Source organism: Crocuta crocuta, unplaced genomic scaffold (assembly GCF_008692635.1).
Source record: "Crocuta crocuta isolate KB4526 unplaced genomic scaffold, BGI_CrCroc_1.0 scaffold130, whole genome shotgun sequence".
Taxonomy (NCBI): Eukaryota; Metazoa; Chordata; class Mammalia; order Carnivora; family Hyaenidae; genus Crocuta; species Crocuta crocuta.
This window is the reverse complement of record NW_027527920.1, coordinates 1-21,850: the sequence shown is the minus strand read 5'-3', so window position 1 is coordinate 21,850 and position 21,850 is coordinate 1. Positions and strand designations below refer to the sequence as shown.

The 21,850-nt window shown below is 41.3% G+C and overlaps 1 protein-coding gene across 1 annotated transcript in view; it reads right to left on the bottom strand.

Moving 5' to 3' along the window:
• Positions 1–10,996, bottom strand: part of PTPN9 (protein tyrosine phosphatase non-receptor type 9) — a 41,140-nt gene extending 30,144 nt beyond the window's left edge. Inside the window, exons 1-4 of the mRNA XM_077745389.1 lie at positions 10,856–10,996; positions 6,534–6,623; positions 5,720–5,844; positions 998–1,103 (exon numbers count right to left, since the gene is read on the bottom strand). Coding sequence (XP_077601515.1) covers positions 998–1,103; positions 5,720–5,844; positions 6,534–6,623; positions 10,856–10,909 — 375 coding nt within the window. The 5' untranslated portion in view covers positions 10,910–10,996. The remainder of the gene's footprint in view (positions 1–997; positions 1,104–5,719; positions 5,845–6,533; positions 6,624–10,855) is intronic.
• Between the last annotated feature and the right edge of the window lie 10,854 nt (positions 10,997–21,850).

The following is a 21,850-nucleotide window of genomic DNA, read 5'->3' as shown; positions in this document are numbered from 1 at the left end:
ATCTTATTTTTAAATTTTTTATAGTTTTTATTTATTTTTGAGATAGAGAGAGACAGAGCATGAGCGGGGAAGGGCAGAGAGAGAGCGAGACACAGAATCTGCAACAGGCTCCAGGCTCTGAGCTGCCAGTACAGAACCCAACGCGGGGCTCAAACCCTCGAACCGCGAGATCATGACCTGAGCCGAAGTTGGACGCTTAACTGACTGAGCCGCCCAGGTGCCCTCCTGGGATTCTGAAATCTAAACAGCTCTGAAAACCTTACGTTTCTTTTCTAAGTTTGGTGCAAGAATTCATGGAGCAGTAAAATCTCACTGAAATGCCATAGGCTACTTATAGCCTTTATTCTTCTCCACTCATTATAAATAACACATTTTGTTACAAATATATTTTTAATTTTTTAAATGNCATTGGGGTCTGTGCTGATAGCTCAGAGCCTGGAGCCTGCTTCGGATTCTGTGTCTCCCTAGATCTCTGCCCCTCCCCCACTCGTACTCTGTGTGTCTCTCTCTCAAAAATAAACAAACATTAAAAAAATTTGTTTTAAGTTTGGGATAAGTAAGAACTTACCTATATATAGAACTCTACACACATGTGTATAGGTCAGTGAACATGCACTTTTGTATATGAAGTCAACATGTAAAACATAGTTCTGACTACACGGAGACAAAAAAAAGTCAAAGTCACTGGCTAAGTGACATTTGTCAGACACTAAGCGTATCTAGGCCTTCATTAATTCTTATTCTAAACAACTCTAGGAGCGGGACAATCCACCTTCATGACTCAGAAAGTTCCTGTGCGTTTCTTATTTTAATTCCTCCCACTTCACTTTTAAGACCATTTCGTATTCTGAGGAAGCAAATCTTAGTCATCATTTACAGGTGACCTTTACACTGAACATAATGTCTGCAGTTTACATCATTCCGAAGTCTCCCGAAGAATGGAAAGAAGTATCCTAACCATTGAAGGAGAGTTGAGGGGGCCCTCTCACATCCTTACCTTCAGCAGGTTTAGGACTTTCTTGCCAAGATCCAGCTCAAAGTTGGTATAATTAGAACCACACATGTCATAGATAAACACCAGTCCATTCCTCTGAGTTTCAAAGCTGTAAACCAACCATTGAACAAAAACATTTGTAAGTAATAAGATGGATGAGGTGGGTTGAAAGCCTAGGGCAAAATCAGAGGTTGGGACAGATGCGGGACTACCTCCCAGAACACTGGTTTTACAAAGAGATGATTTATCTTTGGTTTCTGCTATGCTTCTTGAGATGTTGCAATTTATAATAAAAAATACATATTTGGTCTCCAACATGGTTGCTGGCACAGAGCTAAAACTCTTGGAATTCCTAAATGAAGAGAGAGTTAAAGGTGTCTCTTGTGATGTTAATAAGAGGACTTCTGGAATGCCCTTAGGCATCACTTAAGGATGGGAGTGGTTGCCAGGGGAACCAACCAGTGATTAGAGGGTTGGTACTCTTCATCCCACACCTCCTCCTACCCCACCTTCCCCCCAGGGAAAGGGACTGGATATTGAGTTCAATCTCAAACAGCCAATGATTTAATCAATCATGCCCACGTGATGAAGCCTCCATAAAACGCCTAAAGGATAGGGTTTGGAGAGCTTCCCAATGGAGGTGCTGAAAGAGTGGCCCTCTCAGAGAGGGGATGGAAGCCCGGCCCCCCTTTCACTAAAGCTTTCCCCATGCATCCCTCCCCTCTAGCTCTTCTGGATTATATCCTTTTATAACAAATCGGTAACCTAGTAAGTAAAATGTTTCTCTGAGCCACTTTAGTAAATTCACTGAACCCAAGAAGGAGATCATTGGAACCTTCAATCTATATAGCTTGTTGATAAGAAGCACAGGTGACAACCTGAACTTGCCACTGGCATCTGTGTATGGGGGTGGGGGGTGAGGGAGATAAGTCTTGCAGGGTTGAAAACCTTTAACCTCTGGGATCTGATCTAACAGGTAGATAGTGTCAGAATTGAGTAGAATTGTAAATTGAAAACCCTTAACCTCTGGGATCTGATCTAACAGGTAGATAGTGTCAGAATTGAGTTGAATTGTAAATTGAAAACCTTTAACCTCTGGGATCTGATCTAATAGGTAGATAGTGTCAGAATTGAGTTGAATTGTAAATTATTGATGCATATTTATCAAGTGCCAAACTCCTAGGCTAGAAATGTTCCAGAGCATCTAGGTTATCAAAATTTGAACTGTTTCCTCCCAGGTTTCTGAATCTGCCTATCCAAATTTTGTAACATTCCATCTTCAACTCAAAAGCTTCCTCTTCCATAAAGACTTCCCTGATAACCATGATCCAAAAGGGGGGTACTGCCATCCTTTGCCCCCTTGTAGCCCCATAAATCTTCCTGTGGGATTATTTTATGGCTCTTAAGGCATTTCAACATTGTCTAGTCATCTGATTCTCTCCTAGGGGGCACAAACATATTTTGTTCATCACTCCCAGTAATCCCTAGCATAGTCCTTGCAAATAGGTACATGATAAATGGTCACTGAATTCTCATTCAGTGGACTGGAAGCCCACTGCTAAGAAAATACTTCAGACCTATGGGAAAATGTAAAACAAAGCTCTAAGCTCATTGACGGTGAATTTCTCTCTTAGGACTTGGAGGAAGAGAACAAACCCACACATGGTGCTGGGAAAGCATCTTGAAAAATAAGAGGTGGTGAGCTTATTACTAAATTGAGGTTAAGAACAGGTGAAGATATGAAAAGTATTCTTCAGTTCAATCTCCTTACTCCCTAAAGACTTCTCAAAGCTGCACTCTTCAACCAAGCCAGATCTTACCGGCTTCTGATCTGTACACCAAAAAGGTCATTAAGAATAAATCATATGTGGGGTGCCTGGGTGGCTCAGTCGATTAAGCGTCCGACTTTGGCTCAGGTCATGATCTCACGGTTCGTGGGTTCGAAACCTGCGTTGGGCTCTATGCTGACAGCTAGCTCGGAGCCTGGAGGCTGCTTCGGATTCTGTGCCTCCCTCTCTCTCTGACCCTCCCCTGCTCATGCTGTCTCTTTCTCTCTCTCAAAAAATAAATAAAACATCAAAAAATTTTTATAAGGAATAAATCATATGTTTGGATTACTCACAGATGATAGCAATAGCTTTTTTACCTATTTAAAATTGAGAAGATTTTTTTGGCACAAAACGATCCTGAAATCAGAAGCCCCAATGTTATTTTGTATCCTAATTCTTTGCATGGTGAAAGTACCCACCCATGAAACAGCAAATATCTCTAATTCTAAGGCAGACCCAAGTTTCTCCAGCAGTTTCTGAGTTTCGAATGGTCCTAATGGGTTACAGTTAGCATTGAATCTTGACTTTTTTTTCCCTACTCAAGAGAGACTACAGTTCACCAAGATCAAAGATGCTGTTCCACGACTGACACAATTACTAAGTAGATTATCCAGGTGTGGACACTTCCTATTTCTCCATTAGCTCATCAATGGCCAGATTCAAAGAACTATAGGTTCTCCCCTTCCAGTGCCAGCCTGCGGCAGAGGACTGGGACAAAGAGAAGTCAGTGCCAGGGGAAACAGAATTTAATGAAAAGAAGGTTCAGTGCAGAATGAAAACTGCCAATCCTATAGAGGCATATGAAATAAATACAAATGTGGCAGGACTTTTGTTTTTCTGGGTACAGAATATGAGGTCTATAATAATAGCTAATTCTGTACTAAGAAGAATAAGAATAATCTTTTTTTTTTTTTTCCTACTGAATTTGATTCCTGAGCTGGATGCTAACCCAGGAACACCAAGATGTTTAAAACATAGTCCCTGACATTTGTTTCAAAATAACTGAAGGCACAGGGTGGGTAAGAGGCTATCAGTGAAGTAAGATTGGTAATAGATCACTCTGAAGATAGATGATGGGTATCTGGAAGTTCATGATACCATTTCCACTCCACTCATAGAGATGTGAGGATTTTCTATTATGTAATGTGAAAAAGAAGATTCCCTGGCCTCATGGGAACTTACAGTCTAGTGGTAAACATCAAAAACAAAAGTATAAGAGAAGTGACATCATAAGACTGTGCAAAATGCAATACAAAATAATTGATAGTAATAATAACTGCTGTTAAAGTCAGAGTAAAAAGCATTTTATTTATGACAGGCTGGTGTGGTAAGGGAACCAGTCACAGAGGTTAAGCCTTAAAGAAAGGGCAAGATTTACTGAAGAGGAGGGGTTTCCTCCTCTTGCATCCTGGTGAAAAGTTAACATAGGAAAACAAGAATTTCTACTCACTAGTGAGAATATTTCGCTTGGAGAAAAGGATTCACACTTATTTATCTTATCTGCACCTTCTGAATAATGAAGAGTCACTAAGGGCTTTTAAGAAAAGGGTGAACAACATGAAAACAATTTTAAGTATGTTTATACCCGTGTGGTTCTCCTGAGGGATCCAGTCAGTGCTCACATTGGAGAGAGCAAGCTTTGGCCACTGCCATGCCTATAAGCATGCCTATAAGCCTATAAGCACTGCCATGCTCTGACTCTAAGCTGCCCAAGAAAGAAGGCCAGTGAATTTTCTGGTAAAGCACCTTTCATTCATTCTCCTGAGCCAAAGGATTTCAAAGGAACCTATATATTCTGGAAATGATGCCTGAAGACCAATCACGGGAAAGAAGAACTGAGAAATTCTATGCTCCAGGATAGGGGCAGTACAGGGTCCCGAGACCACTGGTCCTCTCTTCTTACCTTAGTACCTTCCCTTTCTCAAAATAATGCTGTGTATGGTTTGGACAGATCTCCCATTGAGCGTCAAAAGCAGAAGCTAAATACTATGAAAGTAACATTAGGAAGGCGGCAAGAAGTGAACTAGACAGGGAGCCTCACCTCAGACAGTCACTTGGCTATCTGCACCCTCTCTGAGTCCACCGTATGCCTGACGTTGTACACAGCTATCGTTCACTATCTCAGGTTTCAGCTCTCAATATATCACTTCTAACAGCAGAGAACTAGCCAACAACTTTCAGTGCAATAACAAACTGTGGAAAAGGACAACATAGGAGGGTACAAATAGCTCCAGTCAAGGACAAAGAAACCAAGATGTTAGGCCCAGCTGGACTGCAATGTGATGACTGTAAAGGAGTCACATAACTTCTTGGGTCTTCGGTTTCACTGTCAGTAAAACAGTCATAATACCATTTACCTTGGAGGAGGATGGAGAAATGACCTGAGCCAATTCTTTTTGCTCATGTCTCTGTTGATAAAGACGATTTTGCTTAACTTTATACTTTTGGACTCTTCTCTCCTGAATGCTGATTCTCAAAATCCTCTGAGCTGATGACATTTTTCCTATTTTACAAAGAAACTGAGACCCCAGAGTGTTTTGAAAATCAATATTGAGGGGCAAATGAGCACAAAGAACCAGCAGCACAAGTCACTTCCCCTTCACTCTCTTTCAATAGGTACTTCTCAACACACTGAAGGTAACTAGTCAATTGGCTTTCTCGGCTTCTGTTATCCTGAAATAGAGCCAAGCATGTAAAGATACAGAATACCCACCATCTTGCTGGTGCCTGGAAACAAGCCAAGCCCTTAAGGACATGGAACGTTTTCTATTCACAGCACTTCCCAGAACACATCCTAGGAGCATGGTGAAGGCACTGCTAAGTACATCAAGTTAGTCAAGGACTATCATTTCCCCATCTGGATAAAGACCCAATAAAAGATAATCTTCATGCTCACCTATCTACAGCTCTGTCTAGCAAGTAAAACAGAGCCTGAAGTACCACATGTTGGACTGACTTATGGGGATGATGCAATCTGGCAGTGAAGAGGGCAATGGAAGCTCCTGTTGGGTCCCGAACATTCTAGAGAAAACAAGAACAAGAACAAAAACAAAAACGAGAAACATTTAGAAACGAAATAGATCACAACAATCACTAAGGCTTCTCCTATCCTAGACAGAAGTTTCATATGGAGAGAACAGATGCTGGCAATACTCCTCTGACTTTCATCAGTTGCTCCAGGAACTGAAGAAAGTTTATTTCCTCCCATGCCTGATGCTCAGCACTCCTTGGATCATTATTTGTGTGGTAGGAAAAACTACGCTCCCTTAACTCATCAACTGCAGAGAGATTAAAGGGTGGTCTACATTGGCTGCCTAGCTAATTTCCTAGATAGAATGGCAAAAGAAACAAGCAGCAGGGGAAAACCACAGAATGCAACCGTGGTTTCCATGCTCTGCCTTAGAAGTGCCATTGTATACTTATTGGAAAGGCTGTGGTCTCTAGGGGGAGGCAGGTTGATTCCAGGAAGGATGGGCTAGATACCCAACCAAACTCCTTAACTAACCTTAATGGGCCAAAGAAGAAACTTTGCTCCATCTACTGTACAACTGAGTCTCCATCATTTCATTTGTTAGTAGAATACTCTTGTGCAAACTGTATAGCTGCTTCACGTTTGCTCCCAAATGTTGAGACTCTCTAGATTCGGGATAAGGTATCCAGGTACAAAAGGAAGTAGCAAGACATTACAAGAGAGGTTCCTAAAGACTCACTAAGATGGTGAATTTTCCACTAAGGATCTCAGAACGGAGAGGTTCCTCATGAGGTTTCAGCTTCACGATGCCCTCCTTCCTTCGTGTTTCCTAAGAATAAAGCACAGCAGGGTCAGTTAGTATGTAAATACTGTATATCCAGGACAGCTTTATGTAACCATCACATCTCAGAGATAAGGGACTTTGGAAGTCCACTAACTGGACCAGGAATTCCTTAGTAACATGCTTCAGGCCAACTGAGTGTTGTCTGAATTCTCAGCCAATGCCACCTTCTCAGCGTCGTAGGTGTGGTATTTTGCTTTAAATCACTAAAAAGCCTAACACTGAAATCCAACTAATATGTATTGTTAGAGTACAGGGTCAAACTTCTTAAACCTATATCAGAAGTGATATTATAGCAGGATATTAAAATATGCACTCAAACACTGGCTGGAAGCAGACACCCTCACATAATCCTCTAGGCTCAGGCCTCTCCCATCTTAAAATGGAGCCATCCCTCCCCACCGATACCTTCTCCAACAAGACCTACCATGACCTCAGTTTTCTTATGTCCACAGCAAGATTCTTTAAACTCATGCTCAGTTCCCCTACACTCAAGTCTACTGCATTCTCATTTTCCCTCAATCTAACTACCCCACGGAAAGGTCCCGGTCCAGTGCTAGGACCTTCCTTCCTGTCGGTGAACTCAGTCAGCATTTTCAGTCCTCCTTTTACATGACAAGGTTGACCACTCACATTCCCTTTTCCCCAAGACATTCTCTTTTATTTATTATTATTTTTTACAAATAGTTTATTGTCAAATTGGTTTCCATATAACACCCAGTGCTCATCCCCACAAGCGCCCTCCTCCATGTCCATCTCCCCCCTCCCCCCCCACCACCCGTCAGTCCTCAGTTTGTTCTCAGCATTCAAGAGTCTCTCATGGTTTGCCTCCCTCCCTCTCCTCCACTATTTCCCCCCTTCTCCCCCACGGTCCTCTGTTAAGTTCCTCCTAATCCTCCTATACGTGCAAACATACAGTATTTGTCCTTCTCTACCTGACTTATTTCACTCAGCATAACACCCTAAAGGCCCATCCATGTTGCTACACTTGGCCAGATTTCATTGTTTCTCATTGCCACGTGGAATTCCATTGTATAGATAAACCACATCTTCTTGATCCATTCTTCCGTTGACAGACACTTAGGCTCTTTCCATGTTTTGGCTATTGTTGAGAGTGCTGCTATGAACATTGGGGTACATGTGCTCCTATGCATCAGCATTCCTATATCCTTTGGGTAAATTCCTAGCAGTGCTATTGCTGGGTCCTAGGGGAGTTCTATTGTTAATTTCCTGAGGAACTTCCACACTGTTTTCCAGAGGGGCTGCACCAGTTTACATTCCCACCAACAGTGTAGGAGGGTGCCCGTTTCTCCACATCCTCGCCAGCATCTAGAGTTCTCTGATTTGCTCATTTTAGCCACTCTGACTGGCATGAGGTGGTATCTCAGTGTGGTTTTGCTTTGTATTTCCCTGATGAGGAGGGATGCTGAGCATCGTTTCATGTGTCTGTTGGCCATCTGGATGTCCTCTTTGGAGAAGTGTCTGTTCATATCTTCTGCCCATTTCTTCACTGGGTTGTTTGTTTTTTGGGTGTGGAGTTTGGTGAGTTCCTTATAGATTTTGGATATTAACCCTTTATCTGATATGTCATTGGCAACTATCTTTTCCCATTCCGTCAGTTGCCTATTAGTTTTATGGATTTCCTTTGCTGTGCAGAAGCTTTTAATCTTGATGAGGTCCCAATAATTTATTTTTGCTCTTGATTCTTTTGCTTTTGGGGATGTGTCAAGTAAGAAATTGCTGCTGTGGTCAAGGAGGTTGTTTCCTGCTTTCTCCTCTAGGGTTTTGATGGTTCCCCAAGACATTCTCTATCCCAAAGACTACTCTCTCAGTTTTCCTATTTCTTCAACTACTGTGTCAGAGTCTCTTTTGTGGGTTTTTTTTTTCATTTGCTCACTCAATTCACTCACTGACTCATTCATTTATTCTGCAAATATTTGAAGAGCAATTATTATGTACCAGGCACTGAGCTAAGTGCTAGGAACACATTGGTGAATGAAACAAACTAGGTCTTTGTTTATATTCTTGCCCAATTCATTCCTCAAATCAAATTCAGAGGCAGGGCAGCACCGAGATTACAGGCAAGTGCATGCCCTACCTAAAGCACTCACATTCAACTTTTAAGACAATACTGGACCAAATAAAGCAAAAAATCTGAAGTGAAGTTCTGCCCTACACATCTTCCTATTCCTCATACTCTCCTGGGATTACCTCACCCTTTCTCATGGCTCCCGATACTCAGCTCTACTTTGGTCCCTCCAAAATCACTACTTCTGGTCCAGATTTCTTCTTTATTTAAAATTTTTTTGATGTTTTTTATTTATTTATTTTTGAGAGAGAGAGAGACCGCGTGAGCAGGGGAGGGTCAGAGAGAGAGGCAGACACAGAATCCAAAACAGGCTCCAGGCTCTGAACTGTCAGCACAGAGCCCAACATGGGGCTCAAACCCACGAACCATGAGATCACGACCTGAGCTGAAGCCAGACGCTCAACTGACTAAGCCACCCTGGCGCCCCCCATATTTCTTATCTGAACCCTAGATTCACATTCCAACTTCTTAGAGAACATGTCTATTTGGATATCCCAATGGCACTTCAAACTTAACATGGCCAAACTGAACTCATTACCTTGTCTTTCTACACACCTGCTCTACCTCAGTGTCTCCTAAAATTAGTGAATGCCACCACCATTTACCCTGCCACCCTAATCAAAGACCAGGAACCCTGGACTCCTTTTTCTTTACACACCAGTTTAAGCAACCCTGTCCTACCAATTTTTATAGAATCTGCCCATTTTTCCTTTCTCCCCTGACACTACACTTAATGACACCACAATCATCTCTCTCCCAGTAAGTACAATGATCTTCTAATGGGTCTATCTCCAGTATAGCCCTNGGAGACACAGACTCTGAAATTGGCTCCAGGCTCTGAGCTGGCAGTCAGCACAGAGCCTGACGCGGGGCTCAAACCCACGAACCGCGAGATCATGACCTAAGCGAAAGTCGGACGCTTAACCGACTAAGCCACCCAGGCGCCCCTCCAGTATAGCCCTTCTGATCCATTCTATAAAGCACAGTGAGAAAATCTTTCCAGGATGTAGATCTGATCAAGTTATTCTGTTTTTTCCTTCAGTCAATTTCTCTGCCCTTAAGAAAAAACAGATACTCTATGATCTGGCCCTGTTTACTTCTTTTTTTTAAAGTTTATTTATTTTTGAGACAGAGAGAGAGAGAGAGCGAGCGAGCAGGGGAGAGGCAGAGAGAGAGGAAGGCAAAGAACCCGAAGCAGGCTCCAGGCTTTGAGCAGTCAGTATAGAGCCTGATGCGGGGCTTGAACACACAAACCAAGAGGCCATGACCTGAGCCTAAGTTGGATGCTTAACCGACTGAGCCACCCAGGCGCCCATGGCCTTGTTTCCTTCTACTGCTCAATCTCTTGCCATGTCCCCACTCCCACTGAGCACTTCTGCTCAGCTCAATTTCTCTTTTGTCACTAGGAATCTGAACTTCCTATTCTCTCTGCCATACTCCCCTACCTGTCAGATTCCTACTCATTCTTCAGATTTTAATTTATAAGTCATTTCCTTTAAGAAGGCTTACTTGCCTCTTTTAACGAAATATGCTTCCATAGAAGCAAGCTGTATCCTATCATAACTTTCTGTAATTCTGTGTTTACTCTCTCTTTCTAAGTACTAATCTCTGCACCTGGAACACAGTATGTATACAATAAATATGTGTTGAATAAATGAGTGAATATTGTATGAGAAGGACCCACAAGATAGGTCTAAATGAGTTTTTAGTCTTAAACTAGTCCTAGCATGCCTTATCTTCCTATTTTCTTTAACAATGTTTTGTTTTATTTTATATTTTCAGAGAGAGGGAGAGCACACAGGGGAAGAGCGGCGGGAGAGAGAGAGAATCCCAAGCAGGCTCCATGCCTAGTGTGGAGTCCAAGGCAACCCTGGGATTATGGCCTGAGCCGAAATCAGGAGTTGAATACTCAACTGACTGAGACATCCAGGAGCCCTCCTCCTTTTTTAATTTAGAGAGATTCTGCATCTCTTCAGAAGAGTTTTCTGACTCCAAAGTAGGGCTCTTGGATATTGACCACAGTTTTTTTTTTAATGGGAATGGGGTGAACACTCAAAGAAGCAGTGTGTGTAGTGTGCACAGCAGCACAGAGAGCCCATGCCACAGGTCCGGTCCGCGTCCAGCTACATACCCGGTAGGAGTGGAACAACTCTATGGCGCGGAGCACATCAAACTTCCGGGCCATGAGGAACTTGACAGCCACATTCCAAGAGAGAGGGGAAACATTGTACTGAACTGTCCATTTGTTGATCTCTTCAAGAAACTGCTTGGTGGCCTGTTTGACAAAGAAAGGAAAGAAAATACTAGTTAGTAGAGAACATATTTATGGACACAACAAAGAAGCAAGAAAAAACATCATCCTTTCCTCAAGCAAATCTGAACCCAAAATTTCCTATAAGGAGCAGGGAAAGACAAAAGAGGGAAAACAGGTCTGAAAGTAGAAATGGTTAAAATTCATACTACTCAATGAGGCCAGAAGCCAGAGTCAGGTTCAGAGAGCAGGGCTTAGCAAAGGGATGCGTGAAGAAAAAGTGAGAGGGAGAGGGGAGACCGAGGCACCCAAGCAGGATGCAAATTGCTGACCCCAAAGCAAAAAACCCCGCAGTTTGTTTTTGTTGTTGTTGTTTCAAGATAAAAAAAAAAAAAAGGTGGGTGGGCCCCTTGAAGAGCTATTGCATAAGTGCATCTTGGTGCCACAGCTGCTGTTTTGGTCCTACAAGCCAACTGGATACGCAAGACCAACAGAGAATGGTTTTGGCTTTGGAATCAGTAATACTATTTGAGAGCAGCAAAACTATTAAAAAAAGAATTTAACATATCAAAAGGCCAGCTGTTTTTTGCCGCTGACTGACCCCACAGGACCTCTGCATGCTTCCCAGCACAGCCCCCACATCAGACAGTGGTGCCCAAAGGCACTGACAGCCCTTCTGGATAGTGGTGGTCAGGGAGGGCCTCATATTGGGAAATTTTCACCTTCACTCTCTGATCCCAAGCTGGCAAGATGCCTATCTGTAGAATTCTTCCTGTCTCTTGATAAACCCATGTCCTTCTATCCTTTCTCCACCCTATTTATTTTTTTAAAAAAATATTTTATTTATTTCTGAGAGAGAGAGAGACAGCAAGAGCAGGGGAGGGTCAGAGAGAGAGGGAGACACAGAATCTGAAACAGGCTCCAGGCTCTGAGCTGGCTGTCAGCACAGCCCGATGTGGGGCTCAAACCCACGAACTGCGAGATCATGACCTGGGCCGAAGTCGGACGCCCAACCGACTGAGCCACCCAGGCGCCCCTCCACCCTATTTCTCCTTACATTTATAACCAATTTCTGCTTTAGCCAAACTACTCTTTTGTTTCTTCAGTTTTGAACAGGATTTGTAACAGAATTTTTTTTTTTTTAAGATTTTTTATTTTTAAAAGCAGTCTTGCGGTGCTTGAGTGGATAAATAGATTAAGCGTCAGACTTTGGCTCAGGTCATGGTCTCATGGTTCATGGCTTCGAGCCCCGCACAGGGCTCTGTGCTTACAGCTCAGAGCCTGGAGCCTGCTTCCTCTCTTTCTGACCCTCCCCTGTGTGTGCACATTCTCTCTCTCTCTCAAATAAATAAATAAATATTAAAAAAAAAAAAAAGGAATCTTCACCCATACTGGGGCTTTAACTCACAATCCCAAGATCAAGAGTCTCCAGTGACTGGGCCAGCCAGGCGCCTCTACATCAGGATGTTTTGCATGCATATTCTCAATTGCTAAACACTTTCTGCAAGGCTCTCTGGTCCCTTCCACCCAGACACTTTTCTCACCTCTTGGTCCAAAATGTGACCAACTTGATAAGAATTCTGAAACTTAATTGATCAACCAATCAACCCACAGTTAAGACTTATTTATTAAAATATTATGGATTTATTAACTATTTGTTAACATCCGTGCTAAGAAATATAAGGAATGCGAAAACAAGGTTTGCTTTAAAGGGTGTAAGAACAGTCTACTATGTAGCCATGGACGAGGTAATTGTCTCTTCACCTCTAATTTTTCAATTGAAAAACAAGGGGGAAAAGGGTAACAAGCAATTGACCTACTTCAGACTCCTGGCAACAAAGTTCTACTTATGCAAATAGAATTCAAGTTGCTACATACGCGTTCAAACAACTAGCAAACTAGAGTCCTAGGAAAGTTGGCAATACCTCACAAAAGAGCACCGGATTCAACTTAGGAAAGGTAAAGGGCACTTTACAAACCAGGATAAAATATAAGAAGCTGCGGGCTGCACCAGAGCTTTAGAACCTTCCAATCAAAGCAATATGACTTACACCACTGGAAAAGGAGAGAAGCAGCAAAACTAATCAGGCAAAGTGCATAAAAAAGAGCCAAGAAATAAAGGCCGTGGAGAAAAGCTTTCAGATGATCACTTTGGCACAAAACCAGTTTAAGTCGGACCAGAGCAATGAGCCCCAGAGAAGACAGCAGGACAAACAGAATGCTCCAGCAGCTAACAGGCTGAGCCGCCTCTGTAGGGTGAGTGGCCAGCATCAGAATGAGGAAAGACGGAAGGGACAAGAAGAGAAGTGGGCACAGAAAGATCCCAGAAACAAAATTTCAGCCAGCCTGGAAGGTCCCCCAGGAGATTTTGTAAAGGGTGTTTGTTTTTTGATTAACACATCATCTTTAAATCCAGCCTTGACTGAAGCTGCCTGCAGAATAAAACAGTCACAGAACGTACTTTCCCTCTTTGTCTAATAAAGACAATAAGTAGACAAATCAATATGCAGGTAGGATGGGGAAATATAAATAGGTAGGGGGTGAACTCATAACACATCCCATTAAGATGATTTTTCATTTTTCACAAATAAGCCATGCCTTAATAAGGGACACACAGGTTTCACACACTTCTTTCAAAGTACGGACGCACTGGCTTCCTTCTTACTAAACTCCGTTCCTTCAAAGTTCTTAATGTCCTGTATCTTCCTAGAGCCGTTGCCTTGAGCTGACCTCTGTCCCCTGCTGGTCAGGATGTTATTCTTGGCTTTAAGCACGGGAACAATTCCTCCCGATTTGGCCTGACTAGGCCTTGCATGAAGAGTCCAGTGTACTGTAAACATTGATGTGATATTTACAGATACAAATACACACACACACACACACACACACACACACACACACCATCTGTTACGTTCAGCCTCGGATTCACCATCCTGCATCCCTGTCTCTTTTGTGGAAGAAACAAACCTCTTAAGGAAGTCAGAAAGGATGGCCTCATTTTCAACAGGCTTTCTCTACACAGTGAATCAGGTATCTTCCCCTGTTTACACATGAATTCAGTGCAACCACTAAGTATAGACCAATTTGTGGTCCTGTGGGTGCCAGAAAAACAAGTCCCAGCAATTTTAATGAACACCACACTCTTCATAAGAAATCACTGAAATTCCTGCAATTAATATTCAGTGTTATTTCCTGGTGAACAAAAGAATGAACCAAAAGATGAGTCACAGCTTATAAAAGACTTCAACTCAAGGTCAATGGTTTGAATCTATCTAGGCTTATGAGTTAACTGTAAGTTGTTAACACCTGGCACATAAGGCACAGTCACAGTTCAAACAGCTTTGGCCTTCCTCTGGAAAAAAAAAGGCTGAACTGGTGTATGGGAAAAATTAACATAACCACTTGCAACCCTCCTTGACCCACTTTTCACGTACCGGTAAGATTTGTCTCAGCATAGTCCAAAGCTTACTATAATTACATAATTTTTCCACAATCACGTTTAAGCGGATAAAAACAAGTTTCTTGAGTATGGCCATGAAGATAAAGAAACTGGGGAACCTGCTAGAATAGGGCTGAGAAATCTGTCAATTAAGTGGATTGACCCTGGGTACTATCCACTGGTGTTAAATAGGTTATTGGAGAGAACAAAACCAACATTCTTCGGGTTACATCAAACTCCCCAGGAGCAGCTACAATGTTCAGGTGAGCTCTATGCAAAGGGCTAGCCACCCGAAAAGTCAAGGAAAACATGCTGGCCTGCTCAGTGCCACAGTGTCTTAAATCCTGTGCTCCAACACAGTGTAGGAGAGAGTGAAAAAGAGCCAGACCTATAAGAAACCTGCTTTTGAAAGAAACCGAAAACTTCTGCCTCTTGGGATGTCAGTCACCTAACCACCAAAGGACATGTCAAGTGGGTGTGCAAATCAGAAAGAACCCATCTTCTCACCACTGCTGTGCAATATTTGGGCATCATTTAACCTCTCTGAGCCTCAATGTCCTCATCTGTATAGATAAGGCGTGAATAAGACAACAGATAGAAAAGCACCAAGGCATCTGGGGCGCAGTAGGCAGTATCGGAATGTATATTCATTCTTTCTCTTTACTCCAGTCATTCTACACTAAAACTTATTTCAACAGAGGTACGGTTCCTCAGAATCCAGTGACTGGGTCTCTTCAGCCTGGAGCAATTCACTCTCTCTAATCCATTTTATCCAAAAGCATAAATTTAAATTAGAAACCTTCAGTATGTGTTCAACTGCATGACAAAAGTCTCTAAAAGAGCAACCATTCAGGGCTCTTGCACAATACAGGAGCTGGGTCAGGAAGTATTTACACCCCTACTTCCATCTCTAAATCCTTTTGTCCCTACTTTCAGTCTACACTGCCATCCCGAGCATTAAGCTGAGTAGGGATTATTTCTCATTATAATGCACTGAATATCTAAATAAGGAAAATGATCAATATAAGCCTCTGTGTCTGTCCGTTACCTCTGTAACAGGTTTTTGAGGTTACCTCTGTATTTCATCTAATTCACTCTTTCTTCATTAGTTTCAGGGCATTAGTAAACTATCTTAGTAAACTTTCTCTTATGCACGTTTTCCTGTCTTTTCTTCCTTGTGAATCATTTTGTTATGTCTATTAAACCCTTCAATTCATACCAATCTGCTAGGAAACAGAATCTGAGCTAAGACACACTAGCTTGCTACAATGCAGCAAGGTGGTATTTGTTCCATTTCTAAACTGTAAGCTATAATCTTTCCGTTAGTCCTTTGTTATTGTGCCAAATATGGAAATAAGCCTTATTCCTTTGAATTAATGTTTACTTGTTTATCTCAAATATCTTCACTTTCTTAGGAAATTTTGCCTTTCCCTAAAATGTATTTTTAAAAGAGCCATTTTTAAAAAAATTTTAACTCCAGTACAGTTACCATACAGTGCTATGTTAGTTTCAGGTATACAATATAGTGATTCAACAATTCTACATATTTCTCAGTGCTCATCAAGGTAAGTGTATTCTGAGCAATGCTTTTTTTTTTAAACACTTTTTTTAAAAATGCTTATTTATTTTGAGAGAGAGCGAGCGAGCGAGCATGAGCAGCAAAGAGAGGAGAGAGAATCCTAAGTAGACTCCACACTGCCAGCGCAGAACCCGACATGGGGCTCTATTCCAGAAACTGTGAGATTGTGATCTGAGCCGAAATCAAGGGTGGGATGTTTAACCAACTGAGCCCAGGTGCTCCACAGGCCAATGCCTTCCTAAATAGGACTTTATAGCGTCTGGGAAGGAAAAAGTCTTAAGAAAAATTTCTGAGTGTATCATGTTTTGAAACAGATAAAGGAAAATGCAAAAAAGAAAACGTTACCTATGATCCCATCACCCTAAACAGTTGTTTTTATTTTTTTTAATAATTTTAAAATTAAAGTCAACAGAAAAATACCAATAAATATACAATTTTCTACATATATGTCCCACAACCTCTCCTGCTCACACACACACAATTCTTAGGGGGCAGCAAGAAGAAAGAGGGACTATTCAAGTGTGTATTGTTGTAGTTCAGAGAAGCCTGGCCTCTCGGGCAACCTGCCATAACTAACAGCAGTAGTATTCCCTTCAAGGCAACCAAACACTAGAGCTCTTTCAGCCAGCCAGTCATGTAGTCAGGCAAACATTCCCAAGTATTTGGAGAGGGCCCACTCTGTGCTAAGCAGTATAGTAGCTGTTCAGGAGATACAATGTAGAGAGATAAAGACCCTACTCTGAGCAGTTTACAGGCATTTAAATATGGAGACAGATGTGCAAGTAAATAGTCATTGTCATATAATTTTCTAAGTTGTAGGGCATTTTTATGAACAGAATGCTATGGAATTCACATTATCTCTAGGAGAATTTTTTAAATTTATTATTATTATTTTTAATGTTTATTTATTATCGAGAGACAGAGACAGATCATGAATATGGGAGGGGCAGAGAGAGGGGGAAACAGAATCTGAAGCAGGCTCCAGGCTCTGAGCTGTCAGCACAGAGCTTGACCTCACAAACCGCGAGATCATGACCTGAGCCTAAGTTTGACGCTTAACCGAATGAGCCACCCAGGTGCCCCTAGGATTTTTTTAAAAGTCTTTTTACAGGAGTGCCTGGAAGGATGAGTAGGAATCTGCCAGGCAAACAGAAGGATTCTAGTTTGGAGCAAACAAAATGTGTGGAGGCAGAGTCAGGAAAGAACAGGAATTATTGGGGACACAGTGTCACCGGTGTGTCCAGTTTGTATTCACAGAGAATGCTGGGAATGAGCTGACTTAGAGACTAAGCCACATGGGAAGGCCCTTTTCTTCTGTGCTCCAGATTCCAGACCAGATCCTACATACATGAAGGAGTCAACAGAGATCTTTAAGGGATGAGAGGATAACTTTGGTCCTCCTGTGGCCCCAAAAGTGATGGTTAGCCGTAGGGAAGCCACCAGACTGGAAAAGGAAGGGAAGTTCTGTGAAGGCAGGGATGATGGCTATTTTATTCACTAATTCCTAGAACCACCCCTGGCACAAATCAGTATCTCTAATAACATCTCCTAATAAATATGTATGACAAGTGAATGAACAACAGAACTGTGAAGAACATTATTAACATTTAGGGAGGAGGAAGAGGAGGAAGAACCAAGGAACTTTTAAGATTTATTTTAAAACATACTAGTGACTACTGAACATCAAAGAAATGTAAATTAAAAAACAATAGTTGTCAAATATCCCCTATTTAAAAATAAATACCAACAGACTCAGATAATTTTTACATAATGTTCTATTAAACTCTCATGGTACAAATGGCTCTCATGTTATATAAATTGCACTATAATAGGGGCACCTGGGTGGCTCAGTGGGTTAAGTGTCCAACTTTGGCTCAGGTCACAATTTCGTCATCTGTGAGGTCAAGCCCCATGTTGGACTCTGTGCTGACAGCTCAGAGCCTGGGACCTGCTTCAGATTCTATGTCTCTCTCTCTCTCTCTCTCTGACCCTCCCCTGCTCATGCTCTGTCTCTCTCTCGCTCTCTCTAAAAAATAAACATTAAAAAAAAAAAAGACTTTAAAGCGCAGCATAACAGAGGAAGTATACATCATAACTAAAGACGGCTTATCCCAGGAATGTAGAGGCAGTTTAACATCTAAGCAATTTTTCTATTAACACATACTAAAGTAGCAAAAGTATATAATCTTCTCAACAGATGTCCAAAATGCATGGGACAAAATTCAACACCCATTATGATTCTCTTTTCTAATTTTAGCAAACTAGAAATAGAGGGAATTATATTAATTTGGTAAGGGTCATCTAATCTAACAGAAACTTCAGCAATCATCACATTAAATAATGAAACATTAGAATTGAATCAGTAATGAGAGGCCAGGAGGCCTTTTATTACTACTACTATACAACATTCTACTACAGGTCATATAATGTAACTAAGACAAAAAGCAACATGGTGCATAAAGATAGGAATTTTAAAGAACAGAATAAAATCCAGAAATACACCTATGTATATACAGGATTCTTGTATCCACTCTGTTGTATATGTATGATAAAGTGATATGCCAATTAATAAAATAAAAGCAAATTATATGAATTTGTTCACATAGATGCATAAAAACACTTATAGAAAGATACACAAAACACTGATAATATTGATCACCCCTGGAAAGGAACTGAATTGGGGCTGGGAAACAGGTTAGGAAACTATAAACTTTCATGCCTTTTAAATTTCAAATCATGTCCATGCATAACCAAGTCAAAAGCTAAATAAAATGTATAGATTTAAAAAGATAAATTTTGGGGCACCTGGGTGGCTCAGTCAGTTAAGCGTCTGGCTTTGGCTCAGGTCACGATTTCATGGTTCATGGGTTCAAGCCCCACATCGGGCTCTGTGCTGACAGCTCAGGGCCTGGAGCCTGCTTCAGATTCTGTGTCTCCTTTTCTCTCTGACCCTCCCCTGCTTATGCTGTCTCTATCTCTCTCTCTCCAAAATAAATAAAACATTAAAAATAATTTAAAAGATAAATTTTAGGGGTGCCTGGGTGCCACAATCGTTAAACATCAGACTTCAGCTCAGGTTATGATCTCACAGTTTGTGGTTTGAGCCCCACATCAGGCTCTGCATGTGGATTCTCTCCCTCTTTGCCCTTCCCCTGTGCTCACTCAGCACTCTCTCTAAATAAACTTTAAAAAATATATATTTAAAAAAATTTTTAGGGGCGCCTGGGTGGCTCAGTCGGTTAAGCGTCCGATTTTGGCTCAGGTCATGATCTCACGGTTAATGGGTTCGAGCCCCACGTCGGGCTCTGTGCTGACAGCTAGCTCAGAGCCTAGAGGCTGTTTCAGATTCTGTATCTCCCTCTCTCTCTGACCCTCCCCTGCTCACACTGTCTCTCTCTGTCTCAGGGAAAAAAAAAAATCAAAAAAAATTTTAAAGATGCCATTTCTGTGTACTAATTAACAAAATTAAAAAGACTGAAAACATACAGTATTGGTAATAATATGGGTAATGGGTGCCTTCATACAATGTGGCAACTATATCTAATCCATGCCACTTCTCTGTACCAATTTGGCACTAACCAAGCACAGTTTTAAAAATGCAAACCCTATGACCCACACCACCAGTTCTAAGAATGGAGTGTACAGAAACAAGCATGAAGGTACAAAGCAGACAAACATATATAAACATTCGTACTGTTTCAAATATTTTGCCATTAGAAACCATGTTGCAATGAATACTGGCTATTTGGAGATTGGCTACTGCTTTGTTTCTAATGACAAACTGTTAGAAATAACCTAAATGACCAAAAATTAATAAGAAATGAATAAACTATGGAATGTCAATATAATGTACCACCATACAGCCAAAACACATCACTTTTTGTTGAAGACACTAAGACACTCCAAATATGGCATTAATCTGTAAGACACTGAATCAAAACCTTTTACCCATTTTGTTTCCATTTTTTGTTTTTCAGGAAAAAAAGGAAAAATATACATGAATTTCAAATTAAATCCAAATTAGTTCTCTGCTTAAATTATTATCAGTATACTTAAATTATAACTATTATTACCACTAGAAATTTTCTAAAAATAAAATAATAATTCCAAAACTCCATTGGCAGCCCTCCAAATTTCTAACCAAAAAAAAAGTTGGAAATAAAAACCAAATCTGTTAAAACCAAATCTGTGGAGCCATTTCTAACTGTAAATGGATCTCATCTTAAAGGCAGTATTTCATTTATTTTTTTCCATTTAAAAAATGTTTAATTCCAGTGTAGTTAACAATGTTATATTCATTTCAGGTGTATGATATAATGACTCAACAATTCCATAATATTACTTAGTGTTCATCAGGTGTACTTTTCTTTTTTTTTTTTAGTGTTTATTTATTTTTGAGACACAAACCAAGTATGAGTGGAGGAGGGGCAGAGAGAGAGGGAGACAGAGAATTCCAAGCACAACAGCACAGAGCCTAATCCCTAAGTTGTGAGATCATGACCTGAGCTGAAACCAAAAGTCGGATGCTTAACTGAGCCCCCCAGGTACCCATCATCAAGGATACTCTTAATCGCCTTCATCTATTTCATCCATTCCCCCAGCTCCTCTCTGAGAACCATCTGTTTGTTCCCTCTAGTTCAGAATGTTTTGGGTTTGTCTTTTTCCCCCTTTGTTCGTTTGTTTTGTTTCTTAAATTCCAAATATGAATGAAATCATATGGTATTTGTCTTTCTGACTTATCTCACTTAGCATTATAAATTCAAATGCATCTCTTGCAAACGCAAGATTTCATTCTTTTTTATGACTGAATAATATTCCATTGTATGTAGATACGTATGGATACATACATACACATTTATATATTTATACACATATATATATCAATCGATGGACACTTGGGTTGCTTCCATAATTTGCTATAGTCAATAATGCTGCAGTAAACATAGGGTTTCACGTATCCCTTGGAATTAGTGTTTTCGTATTCTCTGGGTAAATACCCAGTAGTGCGATTACTGGATCACAGAATATTTCTATTTTTAATTTTTTGAGGACCCTCCATGCTGTTTTCCACAGTGGCTGCACCGTCTGCATTCCCCCCAACAGTGCACAAGGGTTGCTATTTCTCCACATCCTTGCCAAGACGTGTTGTTTCGTGTGTGTGTGTGTGTATTTGAGAGAAAGAGAGAGAGGGAGAGAGGGAGTGAGAACCTTAAGCAGGCTCCATGCCTAGTGTGGAACCAGAAGCAGAGCTCAATCCTACTACCATGGGATCAGGACCTGAGCCAAAATCAAGAGTCAGATGTTCAACCAACTGAGCCACCCAGGAACCCCATCATGTGTTTTTTATTTTAGCCACTCTGACAGGTGTGTTTCTATTTAAAAAACAAAAGAAAAAAACAAAAAAACTTTTCATAAAAAAATGAATATACATAGGTTGATTAAACAAGTAAAAAACTTAACATTTCAGTGGTTTATCATGTGCATTTCTAGTCTACCTCCAGCTGGGTCAGTTCCTGGATTATTCTTAGAGCTGCCAAAAAATACACAAAGGGGTGGAGGCAGTGCCTGCGATCATACCTGCTTCACATTATTTTTAAGTATAGCGTGCTCAAGTCTAATCGTTTCTACTCATGTGGGGACGGGGGAGGGGCAGGGACGCAATAGCACCTGGCTCTGGGGGTTCAACAGACCAGGTTCGGCCACTGGCCGCTGACAAAATCCAGAGGCAGGGAGACGAGTGGTGGTGGAACAAGAAAGGAGTTTATTTCCGTGAGGCCAGCCCCGGGGAGCTGGCAGACCAGCGGCTCACACGGTCTCCAAAATGCCGAAAACACTTCCCGGCTTCTATAAGGAAAAC